Source organism: Opisthocomus hoazin, chromosome 6 (genome assembly GCF_030867145.1).
Source record: "Opisthocomus hoazin isolate bOpiHoa1 chromosome 6, bOpiHoa1.hap1, whole genome shotgun sequence".
In the NCBI taxonomy this organism is placed as follows: domain Eukaryota; kingdom Metazoa; phylum Chordata; class Aves; order Opisthocomiformes; family Opisthocomidae; genus Opisthocomus; species Opisthocomus hoazin.
In genome coordinates this window covers 57,405,904-57,427,025 of record NC_134419.1, presented here as the reverse complement: position 1 = coordinate 57,427,025, position 21,122 = coordinate 57,405,904, and the positions used below count along the sequence as shown (strand labels likewise).

General features: G+C 40.1%; 1 protein-coding gene across 4 annotated transcripts in view; it reads left to right on the top strand.

Annotated features, from left to right (window-relative positions):
• PRKG1 (protein kinase cGMP-dependent 1) overlaps positions 1-21,122 on the top strand; it is a 553,253-nt gene that overhangs the window by 383,339 nt on the left and 148,792 nt on the right. For all 4 annotated transcript variants that reach the window (XM_075423234.1, XM_075423233.1, XM_075423236.1 and 1 more), the window contains one exon: positions 10,360-10,423. In XM_075423234.1, coding sequence (XP_075279349.1) covers positions 10,360-10,423 — 64 coding nt within the window. The remainder of the gene's footprint in view (positions 1-10,359; positions 10,424-21,122) is intronic.

The following is a 21,122-nucleotide window of genomic DNA, read 5'->3' as shown; positions in this document are numbered from 1 at the left end:
GGGCATAGGGTTGCACCTGGTCTTAACAGAGATGTCTGCTAATCGAGAATCTGGGAGCCAGTTTTAGGGCTGCAGCTCCTAGATGGGCTGTTCTTTGAGCAAATGCCAAAGAAGTGGTTAAGTGAAGATTGACAGCAGCTGAATAGAGTTGTATTGAATAATTGAAATTGTCTTCCCAGCACATTTTTTTTGTTTTGATTTGAGTTTTTTGTTACCCATTGTGTTGCTTGCCTATCTGTAATATTCCCAAGGTTATGTTTTCTCAAACAATTGAATTTTCAAACCTTATTTCAAATCTGTCAAGCATATTTGATTATTTCTCCAGTACAATCCAAGCCACTTCAAAATCCTCAACATTTAATTCACTTTCAGCTGCGTTCTGTTTTCAGTGCAAAAAAAAATGCTGTGGACGCTTGCTGTGCATAGCAAATTTTGGACTCCTGAGATATGAGGGTTTTGCTGAAGGAGGGAGAAAATCAACAGCATCATGAACTCAAAGATTAAGTTGTTCTTCTCTTTTCTTTGATTCAGTAAGGGGAATGAAGAGTATTCTGGAGAAAGAGAGGTGTACCAGTTATGGCTTTAGCATCGTTTTGAAGGTATTTGGTATGCTAAGCCTCCTAAAACATGTAGTATTATATGTTTCAAGTGGATCCAAACTCAGCTCAGGCAAAGGTCCCTGTAACACCCATAAAAAGGCATTCAGATCTCTTCTGCCAAAAGACAAAGAGCAACAGCAGCAGCATTCCCAAGAGTATGAATAAAAGCCATTAGAAATAAGGAATTAAGAGGAGTCGCCATCTGTTAGGCTTCAGAGCTTTGCAGAGGATAAATTTCCTGTATTACACCCACAAATCAATAACACATGTGCTGTCCTTTCCACTGCAACCAGCAAATGAGCACACTGCCAAGAGAATGACTTTGCTCAAAATAGGAAGGGATTTGCTGGCTGTGTATTTTTTGCCTTGGGCAAATCTTGAAGTCAGTGTTCCTCCCATGTCTCAAACAAAGTAGTAATTATTCAAAACTGCCCCGGGGCTGTGCAGGTTAGAAATTAGGAGGAAGGCTTTTTTGCCCATTGATGTGTTGGGTTAGAATCACTGAATTAGGCTGGTGAGGATGTCCTGGATGTCTTGGGGTACTTGCTGGTGTTACCTGGGGTTTGCACCAACACTGCTTGCCTGTAGGAAGGTCTCAAATGCCTCTGTCAAGCACTCTGAGATGAATTTACATGGGGCCACTCTCATAATTTCATGCAAACGTGGCTGACCCAGGTTTCCACCATGAAGAGGAACAAATTGTTCTGGGCTCTGGTGCCTTTTTTGTAGCTTATTTCTTTGCGGAGGAGGTAACTAAGTCAATACCTGGAAGACTATTCTCAGTGATGATCTACGGATCAGAAGTGCTTTTGTTTGGACTTCTCCCTCAGTAAGTCATCTCAGATGCATTGATCCAGAGGGAGGAGCTCAAGATTGCCCACAAACCCAGTTCTGCTGCTTTTTGCTGCATCTGGCCATTGATGATGCTGCCAACCACAGAGTCACCCCAGCCAACTCACTACATAGGAATCTGTCGGGCAGGATTTCCATATTTTTTAATCCTGTACTATTCATTTACTATAGTGCGAAAAGCATTCTGTCTGTTCTTGTAGGAATTAACAATAACAAAAAAAGAGAAGATGTTTAGATAGTTTGATGCTTGCTTTGGGAATTGTGTAGATTTGGTCAGCTTCTGTGTTGGGGAGTAATTTTGCTTTGCAAGTTCAATATTAGGGACTCAACTCTCAGGTCCCTTTGGTGTGGTGGGCACTGAAAGAAGTTGCCTGGGAGAATGTGAAATGCTTGTTATTCAGATGACCTTAAAAACATTTACAGCTTATTTTTCTTTTGTATATATGTAATTATGAAGACAGAAAACTATGGTAATCTTTTTAATACACTCATTTTATGGTGACAGTTAGAAGGACGGAGGCGGGAAGCAGCATTACAACAGCAATGAACATTGCAAAACAGGGTCTGTGCTTTGGAAATAGTATTGTCACTATCTTCATGAAAAAGATATTATTATGACAATTTTCTGTCAAGTGCAGTAGACATCTGTTAGAGACAAAATGCCTGGCTTCAACTGGTTTTGAAGATGTTGTAAATACCCGATTTGGAGGAATGGGACAAAACAGACTGTGCATGCAAATGTGACTTGTCACTTCTTTAAACTCTACCATTTTTTAGCAATATTGATCGGTGTTTAAGGATCTCTTTTGAGTCCATTGCAAATATATTTTCATTTTCTAGGCATGGTATTAGCATCTTGGGTGAGATGGTGGTTTTCATTTGACTTTTTTCCAGTGCTGCAGTGATGCACTTATAGTTTCAGTTGAGATGCAGAAGCATAAATCAGGCTTGGTGCTCCCACTCCAGGATTGTCCATGGGCTCTGAAGGATGAGAGTTCATTCCCCATTAAATCTCCCAGAGAATGGAGAAAAAATGCTGGAGAGAAACTCCTTGACAGTGAACTGTTTTGAAGAAGTAAAAATTACATTGCAAGCCATGGCCAATTTAATTTTGGATGTGTTCCAAATGCAGGATCATAGAAACAAAACATACAGGGTACAGGGGTGTGAGGCTTCTTGCAACAGCTATTATCATGAATAACCTGTGTAATAGTGTTGGAAAAGACAGGGGAGTTGGAAGGTACAGAAGCTTTCCTTTGGGACTGTAGGTGTAATTTGATTTGCAAATACAAAGGAATACCAACTGCTACAGCACAAAAAAATCCCATAGCATACTCAAATAGCAGTAGCAGGTATAGGTTTCCTCTGCAGGCTGGCAAAAGAGCAGTGTGAATCCCCTGTCTGTCTTGAATCAAGTAACAAAAAATGTTCCTGCCTAAAGTTCAGTGAGGTTGCCAAAGTAGTTCCTGCTGTTGAGCATTTGTAGCTCTTCAGGAGCAATTGTCCCTTTCAAGAAGAATAATCTCGTATGAATGCCTGTAAAATGGGTGAAGGGCTTTACAAACCTGCTAATTTCTCGCCTTCCCTCTCATCATGACAGCAGCAGGTTTTTTTTTTTTTTAAATTGTGCAATGTCCCCAATGACTGCAAAATGAGATGCAATAGGAGGGCTGTCTCTGATAATGGACCCCTGTCAGGGAAAGACAGGGATTGACAGAAGCAGGGAAAAAAATTACTCCAGAGTACCTGCACAGCCTACTGAACACAAACAGAGCCTGGACCAAAATAAGGTGTGCAGCCTTTTGCGATCATTTTGCCTTGTGGTGTCAGCAGACCACTTAATCCGTTGGCATCATTGTTATCCTTTCATCATGAGTGGAAAAAAATGCAATCCTATGCACTTGCGTTACTTCAGTCTCTTGCTCATGAGGAAAAAAATCAATTAATTTGCTTTCTGCATCTCTCCCATTTTCATGTGTATAGCAGCTCTTAGTATACAACCAGATGTTTGGGAGAAAAAAAATGTACTACAAACCCCTTTCAGAAGTGTATTTACCAGAATAAGGTCTGTGTTATGAATGGCAGAGCTTTAAAACTATAGCTGTAACATTTTCACCCTCTCTGAGATTAACAATTGCAAATTATTTTATGCTTTTGTAGCTTTAGCACAGCCAACAAGTCATCTGCAGCACTTGCAGAGCAAATGTATTCTCTCTCCCTAAAAGTTGCATTGTATGAGCTGTTTTCAAGGCCAGACATAAGCATACTTAATGTGAGCATGAGTGACTGTCGTTCTCCATCTCCCTTTCTCCTTTTTCTCTAATATTCTTTAAGCTAAGCAAAACGTGCAGGAAATAGCTTCAGGAAAACTAGCCTTGTCTTACCAATTACATTTGTAATAGGGCAAGGAGTGAGTTTCTAGAGAACTAAACACACCTTTTCTGAACTTATTTTCTCCCAATTCTATTGTGGCAGGTACAACATATGAAAAAAACCCAATGGTTTATCCTTCAAATAATACCTACTAATCTGATGGAGAAGAGGAATTTCTTTTGATGCAACAGTTTGCAATACGAAATGAATATACAGCTCTCTCACTCTGCATGCGTGCCTCTTTTGCACCCTGGCTCTTGCACAGAGGCATCCAGCAGCTGTGTTGGCTTCAGGCACTACTTGCCGTTGTTCTCACTGTTCAAAAGAGACTCCCTATCCTACCACTTCTGCAAAAATTTTTGCAGTTTCTCACCAGCAAGCTTATACATGATCCAGTCACTGGATGATCTCAGTGCTCTGGCTTTGCCAGGCACTTCTGACACCGGATAATCGCCATAGCATCTCTGAGCACCCTGGAGATGGTTTTGTTGATGATCTGAAACTCAGCATGCAACTTGCTTACCAGGATGGAAATGCATTTTTAAAGTACTCGAATGAAATCCCACATACGGGACAATGCAGAACATAGAGGCAGGTCATGCTTTGTGCTTCTGCTCTCAGCCTTCCTGGCTTGGGATAGGGTTTATTCCATAATCAGCATTTCTTTTACTCTGTATGGCTGTATTAACATACATGACAGGGACCTAAGGTATAAATGTGGCGTAGGAGCAATAGGCATTTTTTATTTTTTCCTTCTGAAACTATCTTCTACAAGATCCCACTTTAACCGATACCAATGAGATTTCAGGACAGATGTCAACAGGGGAAAGGTGGGACTAAATGCAATTCCCTGGTGCAACATGTCACAGTTTAAGAAGGCAAAGAGAAGACAACATGGAAGATTGCACAGTAAATCTTACAGTTCCATGAATAAGGCTGCAAACACGTTTCTTAGTTCTTTTTTTTTTTTTAAGACCATGATCCTGACAGAACTGGCAGTCCCTACCTGACACAACTTGCTGGCCAGTGGGCAGCTGCCTGTACATAGCATTTCCAGCTTGCGTTGTTCAAAGTGTAGTTTCACATGAGTATCCTAAATCAAGTGTCAGCTTCTGCTAGGTAAGATTTAGCCTCAGTTCTTTCCAAGCAGAGAGTCAGTGCTGTAGGGGCATCCCAAATGCGGTAAAGCAAAGACAAAAACTTTAGCATGTTTCAACCTTCATTCCAGTTGGATGCAAAATAAAGAGTTTCAGGGAATGCAGATAGGCTTCATTTCCTTTTACTGATCTGTTTTGTTTTTTAAACTATGCTTACTGATCTGGCCCAAGGCAGACAACAGTGACAACAACTGCATTTGTTACGATGCCAACCAGTAATAAAAGATAAAGGGTTTGTTTCAGAGTTAACCCGTGAGAAATGTCTGCCACCAACTGTAGAGTTGCATGAACACATTCAATGAATGCCCTTTAAAAGCTTGGGGAATGCATCTTGAAACGTATTTAGAAAGTGGATAGCTGTTTTTGTGTTGGGCTGAGGACAGAAGACAGCCAAGGACACTGCACAGTTTTCATGTGTGTTGGAAGACAAATGTCCTGTCAGAGTGCTAACATCTGTGCCCCGGAGTACTTTTTAGGGTAAAATCAACCCGTTGGGTTACAGCCAGGATTATTTGGAAGCCCTTGCTGGTTTAGTACAGGAGTAATGTCTTGGGTTGAATCCAAAGGATGAACCAAAGTGTTACTAATGGGGGATGTTGCTTCTGCCTGAAAGTAGAGAGCAGCTCAGTAACTGCAGATCGCCAAGGATGGAAGCCTGAGCTTTCACACCTCCTTCCACAGCCTTCAGTTGGGCACATCTTTGGTTTTGTGTTGGAATGGAGATTCATCGTGGACATTTTGGCACAGCTGTTTTCCCCTATTTTGGCAGTCTCTGTTCAGCATGTTGAGCTTCCTGTGAAAGCGGGCTGTTTCAGAGCCAGCCAGAATAGCTGCTTTGCCATTCCTGCAGACAGCAAGCAATTCCCCACGGTGTCCTCACCAGCTGTGTGAACTGTTATCCCCTACAAAATATTCCATAGATGAATAGCGTGGAATGTAGTCAGCAAAAAGTCACCTCTCCTTGCCAGTGTGAACACCTACTCCACCAGTGCAGCTACTTCTCTGTTTTGTGCTCAACACAGAGTCTAACAAGGCTTGGAGCGGGGAGACGGGAGAAGGTCGGAGGTTGCTTCTCATCCTGTTACCCATGATAGCAGTTACACATCTTTTGTGATAAAACACTGTGGTGTTGTGGATTGATTTAAAAAAATAATCAGGTTGATTGGCATTTGCTGTTAAAATTCAATTTTTGTAAGTTATGGATCTGGTTTGCCTTGTTGTGTGCTACCAGCACCTTTGTAGGGTGGCCTGGAGGCATCTCTTCATGTGGATCTTGGACTGTACTTCTACAAAGGAAGCCTATGTTTGGTAGAAATACTTTTTAACACTCGTATCACCATAAATAAGTTTGAGGATTGGGGGAGGCTGCAGGTAAGTAGAATTCAGTTGTGAAAGCATCTCCACTCTATATCCAGCTTAATTCCATAACCTCATCAAAATAGGGGTTGGGTGTTTTTTGACTAATCAGTGTTAGAGGCATTGGGTGGTGTAGTGCTGATCACTGTTCAGCTGTTTTCTTTGAGGGGGAAATTGTAGCAGAGCTGGAGCCTCTTCTGCAATTAAGTGCTTAACCAATTTCTCTCACAATATGTTTAAAGGATTAGGTAGCAGAGAAAGCCCTGATCATCTTCTCTGTGACCCAGGAGTGACACAGGATGAACAAGATGAGATTTTGATTCCCGTCTTAGCATGGCTGTGTTGTGGTGCAGATCTTTCCATTTCAGGGCAACTTCTTGGTAGCAGAAGTGCAAAGGGAGAATTTGGTGCAGGTGGAGAATTTTCTCCTTGTTACATGCAATAAGAAGCAGCTGGAGAAAGTCCACAGGAGGACTGGGTAACCAGACTTGCAGGAAACACAGCTTGTTAGGAAGAGCTAAGCATGTCACTAGTACTTTGTCTACAAAAGAAATAGTACCTAGGTAAAGTGGGAGATGGTTGTGCAGAGTAGTGGGATTAACTCCTTCACGTGTGCTGCAGGTAGGAAGAGTTACAAGTTTTAAATGTTGTTGAGAGACTTCAGTGTTAGATACCAGAATATTGTTTCTAGTTGTGGCAATTGTTATGATCTAGAGTAGATGACAGAGATGTTTTTAAATCTTCATTATTGATGGTTTTTAAGAGGCAGTTGGAGAAGAACTGGAATCTGGATTTACTTGATCCTGCTTTGCTAGGCACAGATCTTCCATAGTTAGGGACAGAGCAAGTAATTTCTTGATGAGATTGAGCTGTATTTACTGGGACTTCTTCTCTCATAAATAATAAATGTATCTGAACTCAAGTGCTGAATGTTGTCTTTTGTATATTTTCAGATTTTTTCACATAGTTATAGAAAACAATACAATTTTTCTTAACTGTTGCTGTGCGGCAATACCTTGAAAGATTTTCTTTGTTTTGAGTCTTCTATTCCTGTTTGTCTTCCTAGCGTGTCTTTTCCCACTTGCAGCAATTTGCAGCTCAGCTGTTTTCCTCTAAGCTTGCTCTCTAGAGCTGAGGCTCCATTTTCTTGTGAGTGCAATTACCCACATGGAAATAATCTCCAAAAGGTTGATTTTTTGTATGCAAATCTTTAAATAGTACAGGAAGATTTTGGAGGAAAGCCAGAATCTATTTTATGAATCTGTTTAATGTTGTTATGGAGAAAGTGGAGGTACGTTTTTATTGACCTAGAGAATAAAGCCAAACATTCAATACTGTCTTAAATACTTGAGCATATTTTGAGTCTTGTTCTTCTCTTGATGTTATCATCAGCTCTGTTGGCCTGAATTTGTAACATCTTTTAGCAGGTCAATAAATGTTTTCTCTCCGCTATTTTGTAAAGGCATTTGTTCAGTACAGGTTTTTTTTGGTACTGAAGTGATGAGTGGTCCTTTAAGACCTCTTCTTATAAGACTCAAATATTAATTTGGCTGTATTGTCAATTCTGGCCATTTAGAAGGACACTGACCCATCATAAACCACCATAAATCTGTGATATTAATTGTGTAATTCTGTGATGTGATGTAGTTGGAGTTTGTGTTGTCAACAAGTTGATTTTTCCCATTATCTGCTCTATTGCTGTGTTAAAGTTGTAAGCATTTCTCTTAGGAAATTGTCCTTGTTTACTTAATATCCTAAGTTTTCAGTAGTAAGATTTAGAATTTGTTCAGAGCTCATATGCTATTTCCCTGTTTCTCATGCATTTGGTCTATAATAGATGTCTTCTGCTACCGTCCCTTGGATTGCACAGACATAATTATATGTGTAAAAAATATGCTGTGATGCATTCTCCTCCAGTTTGGGAGTGTAATGGTGCAACCACAGTAAAATTTGTCCAGATGTCTGGGAGTATTATCTCCTCCCATCAGTTTATTCCTCATTTGGTAATGCTAGAGTTGGTATAATGAACTTTCATTTTATACTTAGGCCCAGACATCATATGATTCCTTTTTAGTTGTTTCTGTTTGCTCTTTTTACATTGTAGACCCATGTGTTTCCAGTGAAAAAGTGTGATTCGTAAAGAAAAAACAAAGGATGTTGTTGAGCGCATGAACAATCATATTTTTTCTGCAGTTAGTTGGCCAGTTCTGTCTTGTTATCATTTAATACATTCAGCTGAAGTTATTTTTTTTAAAACAAATAATGAAGGCTTCCAGACTTTCTAATTCTACTACAACACAGCATATGTTTAAGCTAATAAAAGCAAGTTCTGCATTAATTATGCTCACAAATGAAGTTCACCCCCCAAACAAGCTATTGGGTTTTGCTATCAAGACCTCTGCAGGGTCTTCAGACCTTCCTGTGCTTCTGTGGGTGTCTTCTCTCTGGGTGCAGAAGCAGCTACCAAATTGTGCATCCAGAAAGTGTTTAGGGCTCATGAAATACAAATGGGGTGATTATCCCAAAGGCACATGCCAAGACTTGCTCTCCAGAGTTCAGGATTGCAAAAAACATAAGCATTTGTTTTGGGTTTTTTAGCTCCCCAAAATGCAGAGAATAGTTTTTATGCAATTATGTGATCCAAAGTAAAAAGCGAAACCTTGTGTGAAAGGAAAAACATGACTTGTTTTGGGTTATATTTACCTCTCAGCAGGAAACTCCTCCTGACAGCCCACTCCCTCCTTGCTTTGCACCTGATCATCCATGTTCCTGAAATCGGAGCAATGCATTGGGGGTGTCAATTTAATATTAGGAGCATAGGACTAAGTTTGCACCATGTAATGGAGTGTGATAAAGCAACTCTTGAACCAACTGTTCTTGGAAATAGCTTCGGTAGTGTCAGCTCAGTGCTAGGCTTGGGCTAATGTTTCATGTACATACAGTGCTAATTAGTCTACTGATGACAAGCTTTTTCAGTTAAAGCAAGTACTGCACTGCATTTCTGCCTCTGGAATGTAAGTTGTGTTTCATTTAATATCACTTGGGAATATTGATGATCAAGTTGTTATGGAAAATAGAGAATGAGAGACCAAGGTATTGCAGAATCACAGACTGGTTGAAGTTGGGAAGGACCTCTGCAGATCATCTGGTCCAACCCCAGTGTTCAAGCAGGGCCACGTATAGATCGTTGCCCAGGACCATGTCCAGGTAGCTTTTGAATATCTCCAAGGAGGGAAACTCCACAGCCTTGCTGGGCAGACTGTAAAGTAGTGGAGATACAATTTCAAGGTCAGGGTACTTGCAGGAGACTTTGAGACGCAACTTCATATCCCTCATCCTGCTCCAAACTGAATTAAATCTCAGCTCTGTGGACCCTGGGCCAGTTGGCTCCTCATTGCTGCATTGCCCTCTCATCTCAGCCAGCAGGTCCAGCCTGGCCTAGGAGACCTTTGCTGTGGGAAATGATACCAAACAAGTGGAAATTTTGGCTTTTTGGCAAAAGAAAACAAGCAAACTTGGATGTAAAACTCCTGATGAAGTCTTCAGTAATTCTTACTGTCCTTTGATGCTGACCCTGTACACTTCATGGCTTCCTGCTTGCATTTGTTATGTCTGCATGTGGTTTCAGTCAGTGTTTTATCTGTTGCTGGTTAGAGGTGATATTTTCTGCCGTTTTTTATTTATTTACGGTATGATGGAAGCAGACCATTTGCACATATGTGTGACTGAGCAGATTTGTGGTGCAGGTTAATTCCAGCAATTTCTTAACTGATTCTTAGTTGATTACCAAGTTTATGAATGGTTCTCCAGATATTTACCGCAAGTGGTCTGCCATTGTCACAAAATACATTTTGACTGCTAGAAGTTCATATTTCCATTACATATGCTGCGTTTCTGATGAATGCTTGTTCAGCCCCAGATGATGAGGGCAAAATATCTCTCGAACGTAGATGAAATGCAGCTAGATTTATGAAATGTATGTGTAGAGGGATCCATTAATCAAGGTTTCTCTTCTATTGCAGTGTTCCCACATTCCAGAGCCTTCCTGAGGAGATACTTAGTAAGCTTGCAGATGTCCTTGAAGAGGTAAGTACTTTTAATTTTGAGAGCTAATGAGTTCAGATTCTGCAAGCCTTCTGGTGGCAATATGCAGGCTCTGGATGAACAGCTTCAGAATTTTGCTTGCAGTTACGGTTGGCTGTTCCAACACGTTGAGATAGGAGGAGCTGTGTGGAAAATGAATCCGGTTTTGAACAGGGCTTACGTATTTTTTAATTGGATTTCTAACTAATTGGGGAACAAAACAATCATTTCCTGTGGTGTGCAGAAGGGAAACCTTCTCCAGCCCCTGGCTCAGTGGTGGAAAAGGGAGAATGTGAAAATACCATCACCTTTCAAATTTGATGGGACAGTTAGGTTAGAGGGCCTTAAAGGAGGTGTTATGAAAAAGCTGCTCCCATAAGAGTTATAGCAGAGAGGGGTGATGAGATATTTAATGGTCCAGGTGGAGTTGTGCTTTGCATACCTGGCTGTAACTAGTATCTGATTAGTGTCAGGCTTGTAATGAGTCTGTATTTAAAAAAAAAAAAAAAAAACCACAAACAAAGAAAAAACACCAAAAAATCCCAACACACAAAAAAAATCACCTGCACCCTACCCCCCCAAAAAAACCCCAACCCTCCAAAGCAAACAAAAAACCCCAACCTTACCCCGTAAGTGAATGTATAAAATGAATGTAAAATATTGGAGTTGCATTGCAGGCAGTTTGTCCACATAGTTTATTCACATAGTGCTCTGTTCTGGGCCTGCAGAATTGCATGTGATTATTACAGAAATTGTTAATAAAACCTTTCAAAATGTAGCCTCATATGATTTAACTGCAGATTTCTGTGTACAACAGTATTTTACTTCATTCCTTGTCATTTTTTTCTTGTACATGCCTTGCCATCCTAAGCAACCCTAATAACTATGTTTATAGAAAAATGTTCATGTATACCAGCTCTGGCACTGATTTTAAGAAATGGCGCTCCTGACATTTCAGTTGATTTTTTTTTTTTTCCAGAGCATTGATAGGACGTTGTTACTTCTTTTGCTTTTTTTAGTATACAGATAAAGTCTGTAACCCGAACAAATCAGCTGTTTGTCATACAGAATAATTGCATTTTCATAGATCAGCTTTTGTCCTTTACTGCTGGAGAAGTGTTCAGATTTAGAGACAAAAGGCACATTAACTCAATATGAATTAGATTTGCCTATCTCAAAACTGCATGCCTAGCCAGAGACAGATAGTGTAATTTGCTTGGATCATATAACCAGCATTAAGGTCCTTATCGAGAGGTAAGCAAAAAAAATAAAGTCAGTAAAATGTTTCCAGGGACACTTAAAGTTTCATGGTAGGGGAAAAAAAGTCATAACAAACATCAATGAAGAAATGAGGCACGAAAGCAGTCTCTGTGGGGGTAACTGTATGCTTAGGGAGGATGCTGTGGCAAGAGAGACTGGTTGTCCCAGTCTGTACTGGGATATGGCTCCCAATTTCCTACTCGGAATCACCCTTGTTATTCCTTCTGGATTTGTCTTTGATTTAACATATCATGTTTTACATTAAAAAAAAAAAAAAGAAAATCACTGTCTTACGATATTACACATTTTGTATTTAACAGTATCCAGTGTAGTGAAACTAAGCATCAAGAACTTTATTTTATCCTTTCTGTTGCTGTAACAAGGATTGGATAAAAGTGACTGATTTGGCACAGTTTGAGGCCGGGGAAAAAATCTCTTTCTTAATGCCAATATTTCATGCAGTTTTTCTTTTGATACAGTGCTGTGAATAATGCAACACTTCTACATTCTTTAGTGAACAGTATTTAGAAATGATTTAAAATCCAGAAGCAAGGAAAAAAAACTGGTTTAATTGCCTGTTACTCAAGTCAAACTTGGAAATGGCATTATAAAGACAGTGGAGAGGAAAAAGACCAGTATTTGATAACATAATTTCATTTCTAGAATTGATGGAAACACTACCACAAGTTCCTTGGATAACCTGAGAATTAACAAAACCCAGGGAATTTCCTTTTTTCTTGCAGTGGCTTCTGACTTGTGCGAGATCACTCCCATCAATGACATTGCTCATAATTTATATGCATGAGAGTAGAAACAAGTCTATTGGACTCAATTTTAGCACATTCAGACCCAGGCTACTGATATGCTGCATTTTTACCAAGACATCTTCTCTCAGGAATTAGCTTTCTAGGGCCGTAATTTACTCTGTTTCCGGGCCTGTGTTCCAAGATGTTCTGGATGTTTCTCCAGCTGTGGATCATTGCAGTTGCCACCAATCTCAAAGCAACTTTAGGATGCACCTCTAGCCACAGTCCCAGGATTTGGGAATGACTACTAGACCCCAGCACCCAAACCTGACTTCTTCCAGTACAAACCTGTCATCTTCCATTATATTTTTAAAATTATATGAATATTTCTCAACATTACATATTAACAAGCATTAATGTAATGTGTAGCTGACTTTACCCAGTGGTTTGAGAGATGTTAATAATGCTGCAGTGATTTCTACTGTGGTGGGAAGCCAAGCATCCATGCCAGCACCAAGGTTGATTTAGTTTGGTGGTAGTGCCATCTCTGCTGGAACAGTGCTGCCTGACCTCTGATTTTATTGCATGGTCTATCCTCGTGCTTGCCAAACATAATGAGTGAGTCTATGATTAAGAAGTTTCTGCATCTCGAGACTTAATTTTTGTTTACTTGAGTTTAGCTAGCTTGGTGTCTTAAGGAGATGTTTTATGTCTGCCTATAGGACAGTCCTCTCAAATAATTTGCAGTTACTTGCCCAAAACCCACTTGATGCAAAGTTCCTGTGAGATTCATCCAAATTGCAGGAAGGGACAAGAATAAAGGTTTAAGTTAGTGAATGTAAAGTCAAAATAAATGTATGGCTTTGGTCAACTCAGCCTCCGCCTTGTTTGGGAGAGATGGGGAAGCAAGGGTTAATGGTGCTCACGCTGTGGAAGGGATAAAGGACACATTAATCAGTTATTATGTACAGGGAACAAGTTCTATCTTTATTTTCTAGTAGAGTGGTGCATGTCATCACACCTTTGCTGTGTGTCTGGGATGCAAGAGGCAACACACAGCACTACAGCCTAAAAGTTTAATGACATTTTTAATACTGTCCCTAGTGTTTTCCTAGTTTTTCTTCCTTAGTGCTTGCTTTTGCGTTTTTCAGTTAAGCCCTTCTTGACCTCCCTCTGACTTTTCAGGCATCATGTACTAGACCGCTCCTTCCTAAAAAACCCATTGTCCAGTACCTCTGGGCTCTGGTGTGTGTGCTCACAGCTTGGTTGCTTAGCAGTGTCGAACTAGTGGCAAAATAGTTTCACTCTACTGTATTTTGTTAAAGAAAATCAACATGCTTATGTTTAAATATTGGAGGATTGACGTAGTTGGAAAAGATAAGAGCTACTAGGGTGCTGCTTAAACACAGCTCTGTGTCTTAATGGTACTTGAATGGAGGTATCTCAAATACCTGGATCGGTATTTATTGTGCAAATATCTTTGCTCTGGATGAATGCACATCTCCTTTTGAAAACAGTGAAAGTGCTGCCTTGCACATTATTTTTATTCCTGAAACATCTGAACAATTATAGTTTCTTTGTGTGAAAAAGGGAAATTCATTTGTGAATTGAAAGACTCGATGTAGAAGATTAATAGCCAAGGTTAAGAGTCTTTTTTTTTTAATAAATCTGAAAAGCTTTGTGAAAATACAAAAGCCTTGACCTTTCTTTCCCCACATTTAAAGGTTTTGAAACAATTTATGGCTGTCTTTTCTGATTACAGACTTTCTCATTTTCTTAGAGTTAAAAAAAGTCTTTTTTTAATCACGTACCCTTAATATGTATCAGCTATATATCACAAAAATAAAAGAATTTTAGGTAATAAACCGTCCTTTACTAAGAATATGTAGCCTTCGTGTTATGGTACTTCATTATCATGTGGGCAGCTTATAACACAAGGGAATAAAGTTGTTTGTTTTTTTTCTTTAAGGAAACTAAAATACGAAACACTCGTAGAATAACTTACAGTAACTGAGATGCCATCCACATATATGACACTATGGCCAACATTTAGAGTCCTGTCCCCTCTGCCAGCCCCCAAACTGGGCGGTGGCACAACAGTGTAGCTGCCCTGATGGAAATATGGGAGGAGAGGGAGAAGCATCTTCCCCAGCTTCAGGTTCTGAGAGTTTTCATCTCTTTCTCATGGGAGTGGAGAAACTGGTATCTCTAAGGACTAAGAGGTATTGTAAAAAGCCCTCTGGATCACAGCACTATTAATATTATATGGACATCGTGCATCTGGTGTCTTACCCAGTGACTATCTGGACGGTACTAACGATGCCAGTAGTTCTAATCTTTGTGGATTAACTCCATTTGTTAAATGAAATTAAATCCTTAAGGGAGGAGGATGATGAGTCTGTAAGAAGTGGATCAAATTGCCAAGAACTACACTGCAGGTGAGAGAAGGAAAAATGGAATATATGGTCATGGAGGAGAAAAACCAAACAAAAACCCCAAAACATCCGACCTCTAGTATAATTTCTCAAGATATGACTCTTCATTGTAAATGTAAAGGTGCTTTGTCTCCTTGTAGCATAGCAGAGTGCCTACAGGACATATATCTGACCACTGTTAAGCACCTTTGCTTTGTCTTGGTGGTTAGAAGGGGGGAAAAAATCAGGTAGTGGCACTTAGCTGATGGAGCAAAGGTAGCATTTTTCCCCTCTGTGCTGCCAGTTGAAACCTGGCACCTTTTTTTTGTGAGGTTGTGTATATGCGAACAAGTAGGAACCACTGGAGAGGTGTAAAGGGTGGCAATGGGTGGACCCCCCCCATCAGTGGCCTTCAGCTCTGACCATGCATGTGGAAGAGTTTTACAAGAGCTCAGCAGGAGGATATTAGTACTTCTGGCAGGAGAGTAGATCCTGAGAAAAGGGGAACTAGTGGGCAGGCAGAAAGACAGGTGAGCTTGAGAAGGTGTTTGAAATGTCTGGAGGAAGAGAAAGTTCAGTACAGGGTCTGTGTTCCCAGCATGGCTGAGGAGGGGGGTGAGCTGGTAGTGGGCATGGGCAGTGCTCGGAGCCTCTGGGCTGGCATCTTCTTCTCTCTTGTTTCCTTTTTTTTTTTTTTTCTTTGGGGATTTCTTTTCCACCTTGGAGTTGGTTCACTTTCTGGTGGTGTTTTTCCTTTCAAGGATATCCTCTGTTGTAGAAATGTAAAGCTTATATCCTTGAAAGATTTATATCTCAAATCAGTAGTTCAGGTAACTGTATGGTTAATTAATGTTGCTTGACCTTGTCTCTTTTGAAACCATTTCAAGTTGCTTATGATTTTGATGACTTATCCATTTGATCTAAAATTATTCATTGTGGCTGCTGGCCTACAGGTAATTTTTCTAATTTTTTTTCTTTTTTTCCCCGACTCAAACTACTAATCCTGTTTCAGAAAAGGAGATTGCTTTGCCTTTATGTCTTTTATGTCAGGGATGGACTTGTTATCTGCCTGAATGTCTGTCCCAAGTCTGAGTTGTGTAGGGCTTTCAGGGTAGGGGAAAGGGGCAGGAATTAAGAGAGCCTGGGGGAGCTGGAGAAAATAATCTATGATTTAAAAGTTTTGTAGTTATAAATACACAGAAGGGTTTTGAATTAAGGTTTTGTTGGCATTTTCGACTCTAGCATTTTCTATATCTTGTGTACTTGGTGTTCCTTTGCTGTTTGGGATTTAGCGTACTAATCTGTGTAAGATGCTGTGTGTATGAATCTGAGCAGTTGGAGTGACAGAAAGCAACAAATGCAATTTTAATTTGTCCACCAAAATACTGGAGATTCTTTTTACGTTGACAATATCAAATCTAAACTACATCAAATGGATTCTTCTTGTATATTGTGTATCTAGAACTCTAGATAGCTTTGCCATATATGTCATTGCTATGGGAATATAATATTTTATGATATATTGCAAATATGTAATATATATTACATATGCAGTATGGCTAATTGCCCTAAATCAAGTATGCAAACCACTTTATTAACTAATCCTAGGTTTTCCTTGCTGTAACTGTACAGTTTGGCTTAGGAGTACATTAGGGCCTTGGGACTGCCATTCTCAATGTCTCCTAGTGTTCACTTGGGAAATTAGCTCACTAGAAGCGTTGAAACTTCAAAATTTTAATTTAAATTAACTCACTACAGAGGTCCAAATGCCAGTGATATGCTTCCTCCAAGCCCAGGCAGTGGTGATTTGGCTACTTCATTGATCCCAGTGCATATATGGCCATAGACAAATGGCGCTGCCAAACTATCTGAGCACAGTACAAGTGAAAAGAAATGTGTTAAGTACCATAGGCAGATGATGCCAAGCCTGAAATCTGTGTTCTTGCAGCTCTCTGGCTGTGTGCAGAGCACATCTTGGGAGTGTGATCTTAAAGTGCTGAAAGCACAGATCACAGCGCCTGTCTGCAGCCATTTCATTAATGCTGCTGTAAATTTACGTGGTGAGGGTTGCTTGCCACTCTTTTTTTTTCTTCTTTTTTTCCTAATGAAGGAATGAATTGAATAAGGCACAAATGGTAAAAGAAGAACAAAGTTCACCTCTGTTGCTAGTGGTGCAAGTCCTGATGAAGAGTGGTGGTGTTGGAGAAAGGTTCTTTAAGTAGTTCAGCTTCACAAGCTGGCTTGGCCAGACTTGTCATGTTTTGCCAGCCTTCATTCGAAGATGCCAACCATCCTTCTTCACATTCTGAAATTAGTACGGATCATAAATTCTTAGGATGCCTCCTTTTAATTAACAGAGTCTGAATACAATCCTTTTATGCAGAATTGCGTGGCAACAGTGAATAAAACAGGAAAAATATGCAAGATTAATTAGCTTGCAGTATAATTAGTGTTTTTTTCCCCTGCCTAAATAAGACGGAGGATCACTCTCAGGTAAAGGATGCCAGATCTAATGCAATCCTTTGCTGGTCCCTCCTGCGTGTGACAACTGTGATTATGTAGAGTTTGATGGTGGTAGGTTCTGCCTGGACTGAAGGTGGTCAGCAGCACATAATATTTGATCTGATTTAGAGGCACAAATTCGGTTTGAGAGGGAATTAGAAATAAACAGGGAAGAGTAAACTGTTTAGCTTATGAAAGACTTATTTTTATTTTATTATTTCTCTTTTCTGATTCAAGGTAGCACTCTGAGGTATATTTACCAAAGGAGCTATGGGATGTAGTTTGAGAAGTGCTGCCTATGTGGGCAACAAAACAGATTCAATCGTGATTAATTCAATCATATATAGACAAAAATTATACTTAATTTGTACTTGTGTTTTTCAGAAGACATTCCTGAAAATATGGCTTTGTTTTTGCAGGTGCTCCAGGAAAAAAACTTTTTGGGTCTACTGCAAAAAAAAAAGCATTAGGAAATAAAATGCAGTTGGAAAAATGATGCTCAAGAGTACAATAAAGTACTCGTTTGCAATGTCTAGAGCAATGGAGTAGAACAGTGTCCTTATTTCACTGACAAACTTTTTCTGACTTTTAAACCAATGGAATATGTGTGTATGTAAAGTGCATGTATGCTGTATTTTCCTATTACAAATCACAGCTGTTCAAAGAATTAAAAGCAATTTCTTTCAGTGTGAGAAACAAGGAGTGTTGATCAAATTGGAAAACAGCTCAACCTCTTTCGTTTTTTATCAGAGTAGAAAATGCCGATGAATTACATAAATATAATTTTAAAAGATAGAGAAAAATGTGATTATTTCTCTGTAGATGATATAACTGTGTAGTGATGCTCCCTTGAGAAGCTGCTCTACCACTTGCATTGGGATAAAAGGTGTCACTTTGATATATATTTTCCTTTTGATTTTCATTATTGTGGGCACTGACTGTTTAAAGGCAATTACAAGTAAGCTCATGCTTAAGTTGTCACAGCAGAGGAAAGGAGTTAAATACTCCCTGGTCCTTGCAGGTACTTGTCAGGAACATCACCATCCATGTGCCTATTATAATGACCATCCCAATTGCTCTGTTCATCTGCAGTGGTAGAAATGAAGTAGGTGTTTCTTCATGCAGCAGTTAATAGATCTGCAAAACTTATAGTTAGAGGGTGAAGCAGATGGAGAAAAGCTTTGTGAGTTGAAGAGAACAATTGGAGCATGCCTTGAGACTACTAAATTGAGACCCTTAATGCACAAGCAGAGCTTATGGGCTCAGAGCAAGACTGCCAAGGATTTAGCAAGCTCTTCCTACAAGTAATGAAGAAATTATTTAAAAGTTTTTGCCAGATGAAATAGCTTGCAAGCAAACTCACAATTTCATCAGGTGAATGGTTCAGTCTAACTATAGCATTATCTTTTATTCAGATTGGAAGGCTGTTATTTCGTTTGGAAGCAAGTTGAAGGACAACAGGCAGAAATCCACCCCCAAAAAACCCCTAAAACCTCACCTGCACAAGGGTTGCTGAGTTTGGGTACCAGCAGACCTTTGCTGAGACTTAGCTGGATTGAACAAGCATGAAAATAAGATTTTGGTTAAATATAGAAAGATTTGTTCCGAGAAGCTCCTCTGAATTGCAGTTTTCCATTTCTGCTTGGGCTCCTTGCTGGTAAGCTCTGGTTTGAACCATTGGCATCAGTGTGAGCTAGGGGTAGATCCATGCTTAGTGAAGCCCCTAATCAAGTAAGGGTTTACTTCACTGCTCTGGCTCATGGCAGAGGCAAATGAAGGCTTGGGCTGATGCTGCTAAGCAGAAGTGAGGGGAGGCGGTGGGACAGGACGTCTTCTTTTGGCTTAAGCAAGTTGACGTGGACAGTGTAATCACAGCCCTGCTCAGTGTAAAGAGCAGAGGCTGTTGAATGGCACTTATGAAATGATGATTAAAACCATTGTATGCCGAGAAGTACCTTAGACCCTGGATGTGAATATTCTCTGTGTACAGCTAGGGTGATCTTTTAGTGCTGGAAGTAATTATCCTTTTTGTTTTTTTTTATGTGTATCTTTAAAATAAATTATGCTCATGTTCTGCTTATCACAGGAATGTTTTCTTTAGAAATAGCTTAATATTTCTACCTTGATAAGCCTTGGCAATAAGTGTTAAAGGTTAGTTTTGAAAAGCTTTAAAGCTTGTTCATCTTTCTTGTGCTCCCTTTCTGCTTCATATCCCATCCCCAGGCTGCAGGGGACGCGTAAGGTCTTGTGGGCATTGGCATAGCGAGATTCACTGTGCTTCCAGTTTAGCAAGAAATACTCTTTTGTCACTGACACACCCTGTTCTCTATCAAGGTGTTGGCTAAGTCTGTTCCTGGCTGTTAAAGCCTGAGCTGCTGCCCTTGCAGTTTTGCTGAGGCTGATATTTCCAAGTTCCTCCACTGACCATATAGGCAATCTGGGTCTTTCTTTTGCCCTTTCTCCAGAAAATCTCTATTGCCTTTTCTTCCATGTCCCCTCCATCATTTACCATCAACAACCTCTTTTCTCCAATAACATCCCTGTAATGAACACACGTGAAGCCATTTCCCTGACTTCCGCCCACTTGGCATGGTTGACAGATTCAGGTCTTCCTACAGTGGGACCTGTTGGGCGCTTGCAGTGCATGCAGCTGAGGAATGCAAAACTGCTGGTTGCAGAGGGCTTCTGCCAAATACACTTTGCAGTCAGGGAATTATGTTCTCTTTTCAATTTATTTTTATGAAATTAATTTAAAAAAAATCTCTCAAGAAGTAGCTTGCATTTACACTAAAAATCCCAGTGGCTTTTTCAGAGGCTTTCCACAGGGACCCAGATTCCTCCAGAGACAACAGCAGTTTATTATTATTTAATTTATTGTCTGAAGTACTGCTGCTCGTTTCTTTGGGCTTATTTCCTAACCACAAACACACGATCTGGGTTGTTTTTTTTCCAGTGCAAACTGTAACATCCACTAAAGTGAGGTCAAAGCACCCCAGCTGGAGAATTGTCTCCTATCGCCATCTGGAGCGTGTGGATATATGTATTAATGTAAATCTCCACCAGAATCCCAAAGGACACTTGGAAGGGTAGGGGTTTGGGGCTGTAAAGAGAGATTTCTTCAGCTGCTACAGCAGCATGGTAGCTTGCCATGCTGTTGCAGAGCCACATGGAGAAGCAGTGGCCTGCTCATTAGCATTGAATATTAGCTACCCAGTCTATTCAACAGCACCCAGTGAAGAAGATGCAAAAGCCAATGATGGAGCCTCAATTTTCAAGTGCAGTGTTTGTATTGTGTTTTTTTTCAATGTGTCCTCTAAAAAAGTTTTATTGTTGCCTGTTTCTCAGCTGCCTCTCGAGTAGCAGCATTGTTTCCAGCTTGTTGCACTGTCCCACCGCATTAGGCATCCCTCTCATTAATAAACACCTCTCAGCCAGATCAGTGGGTAGAAAAAGCCACTCCAGCAATGATGTGGTTGTCATCAGTGCATGTGGCGACAACAGCATTGTGAAACAGTTTCCAGCAGAAAAAAAAAACCTGCAATGCTCCTTCGACCTCCAGTTTTTTGTTTTATTCTTATTTTTGGTAACAGTGGATTGAGTGGATGTTAAAGCTTTCTGTGATAAGTTGGTGGTGAGATGCTAATTTGTAAAGCTGCCACATTTGCCATCACCACTCTCAGGTTATGCAGATTTTTGGGCACAAGTGTTTGCTCTTTGACAGGTTGTACTAAACCCAGCTCTGGCCTATCAGGAGTATATGTTCATACTTTATGTAAGCAG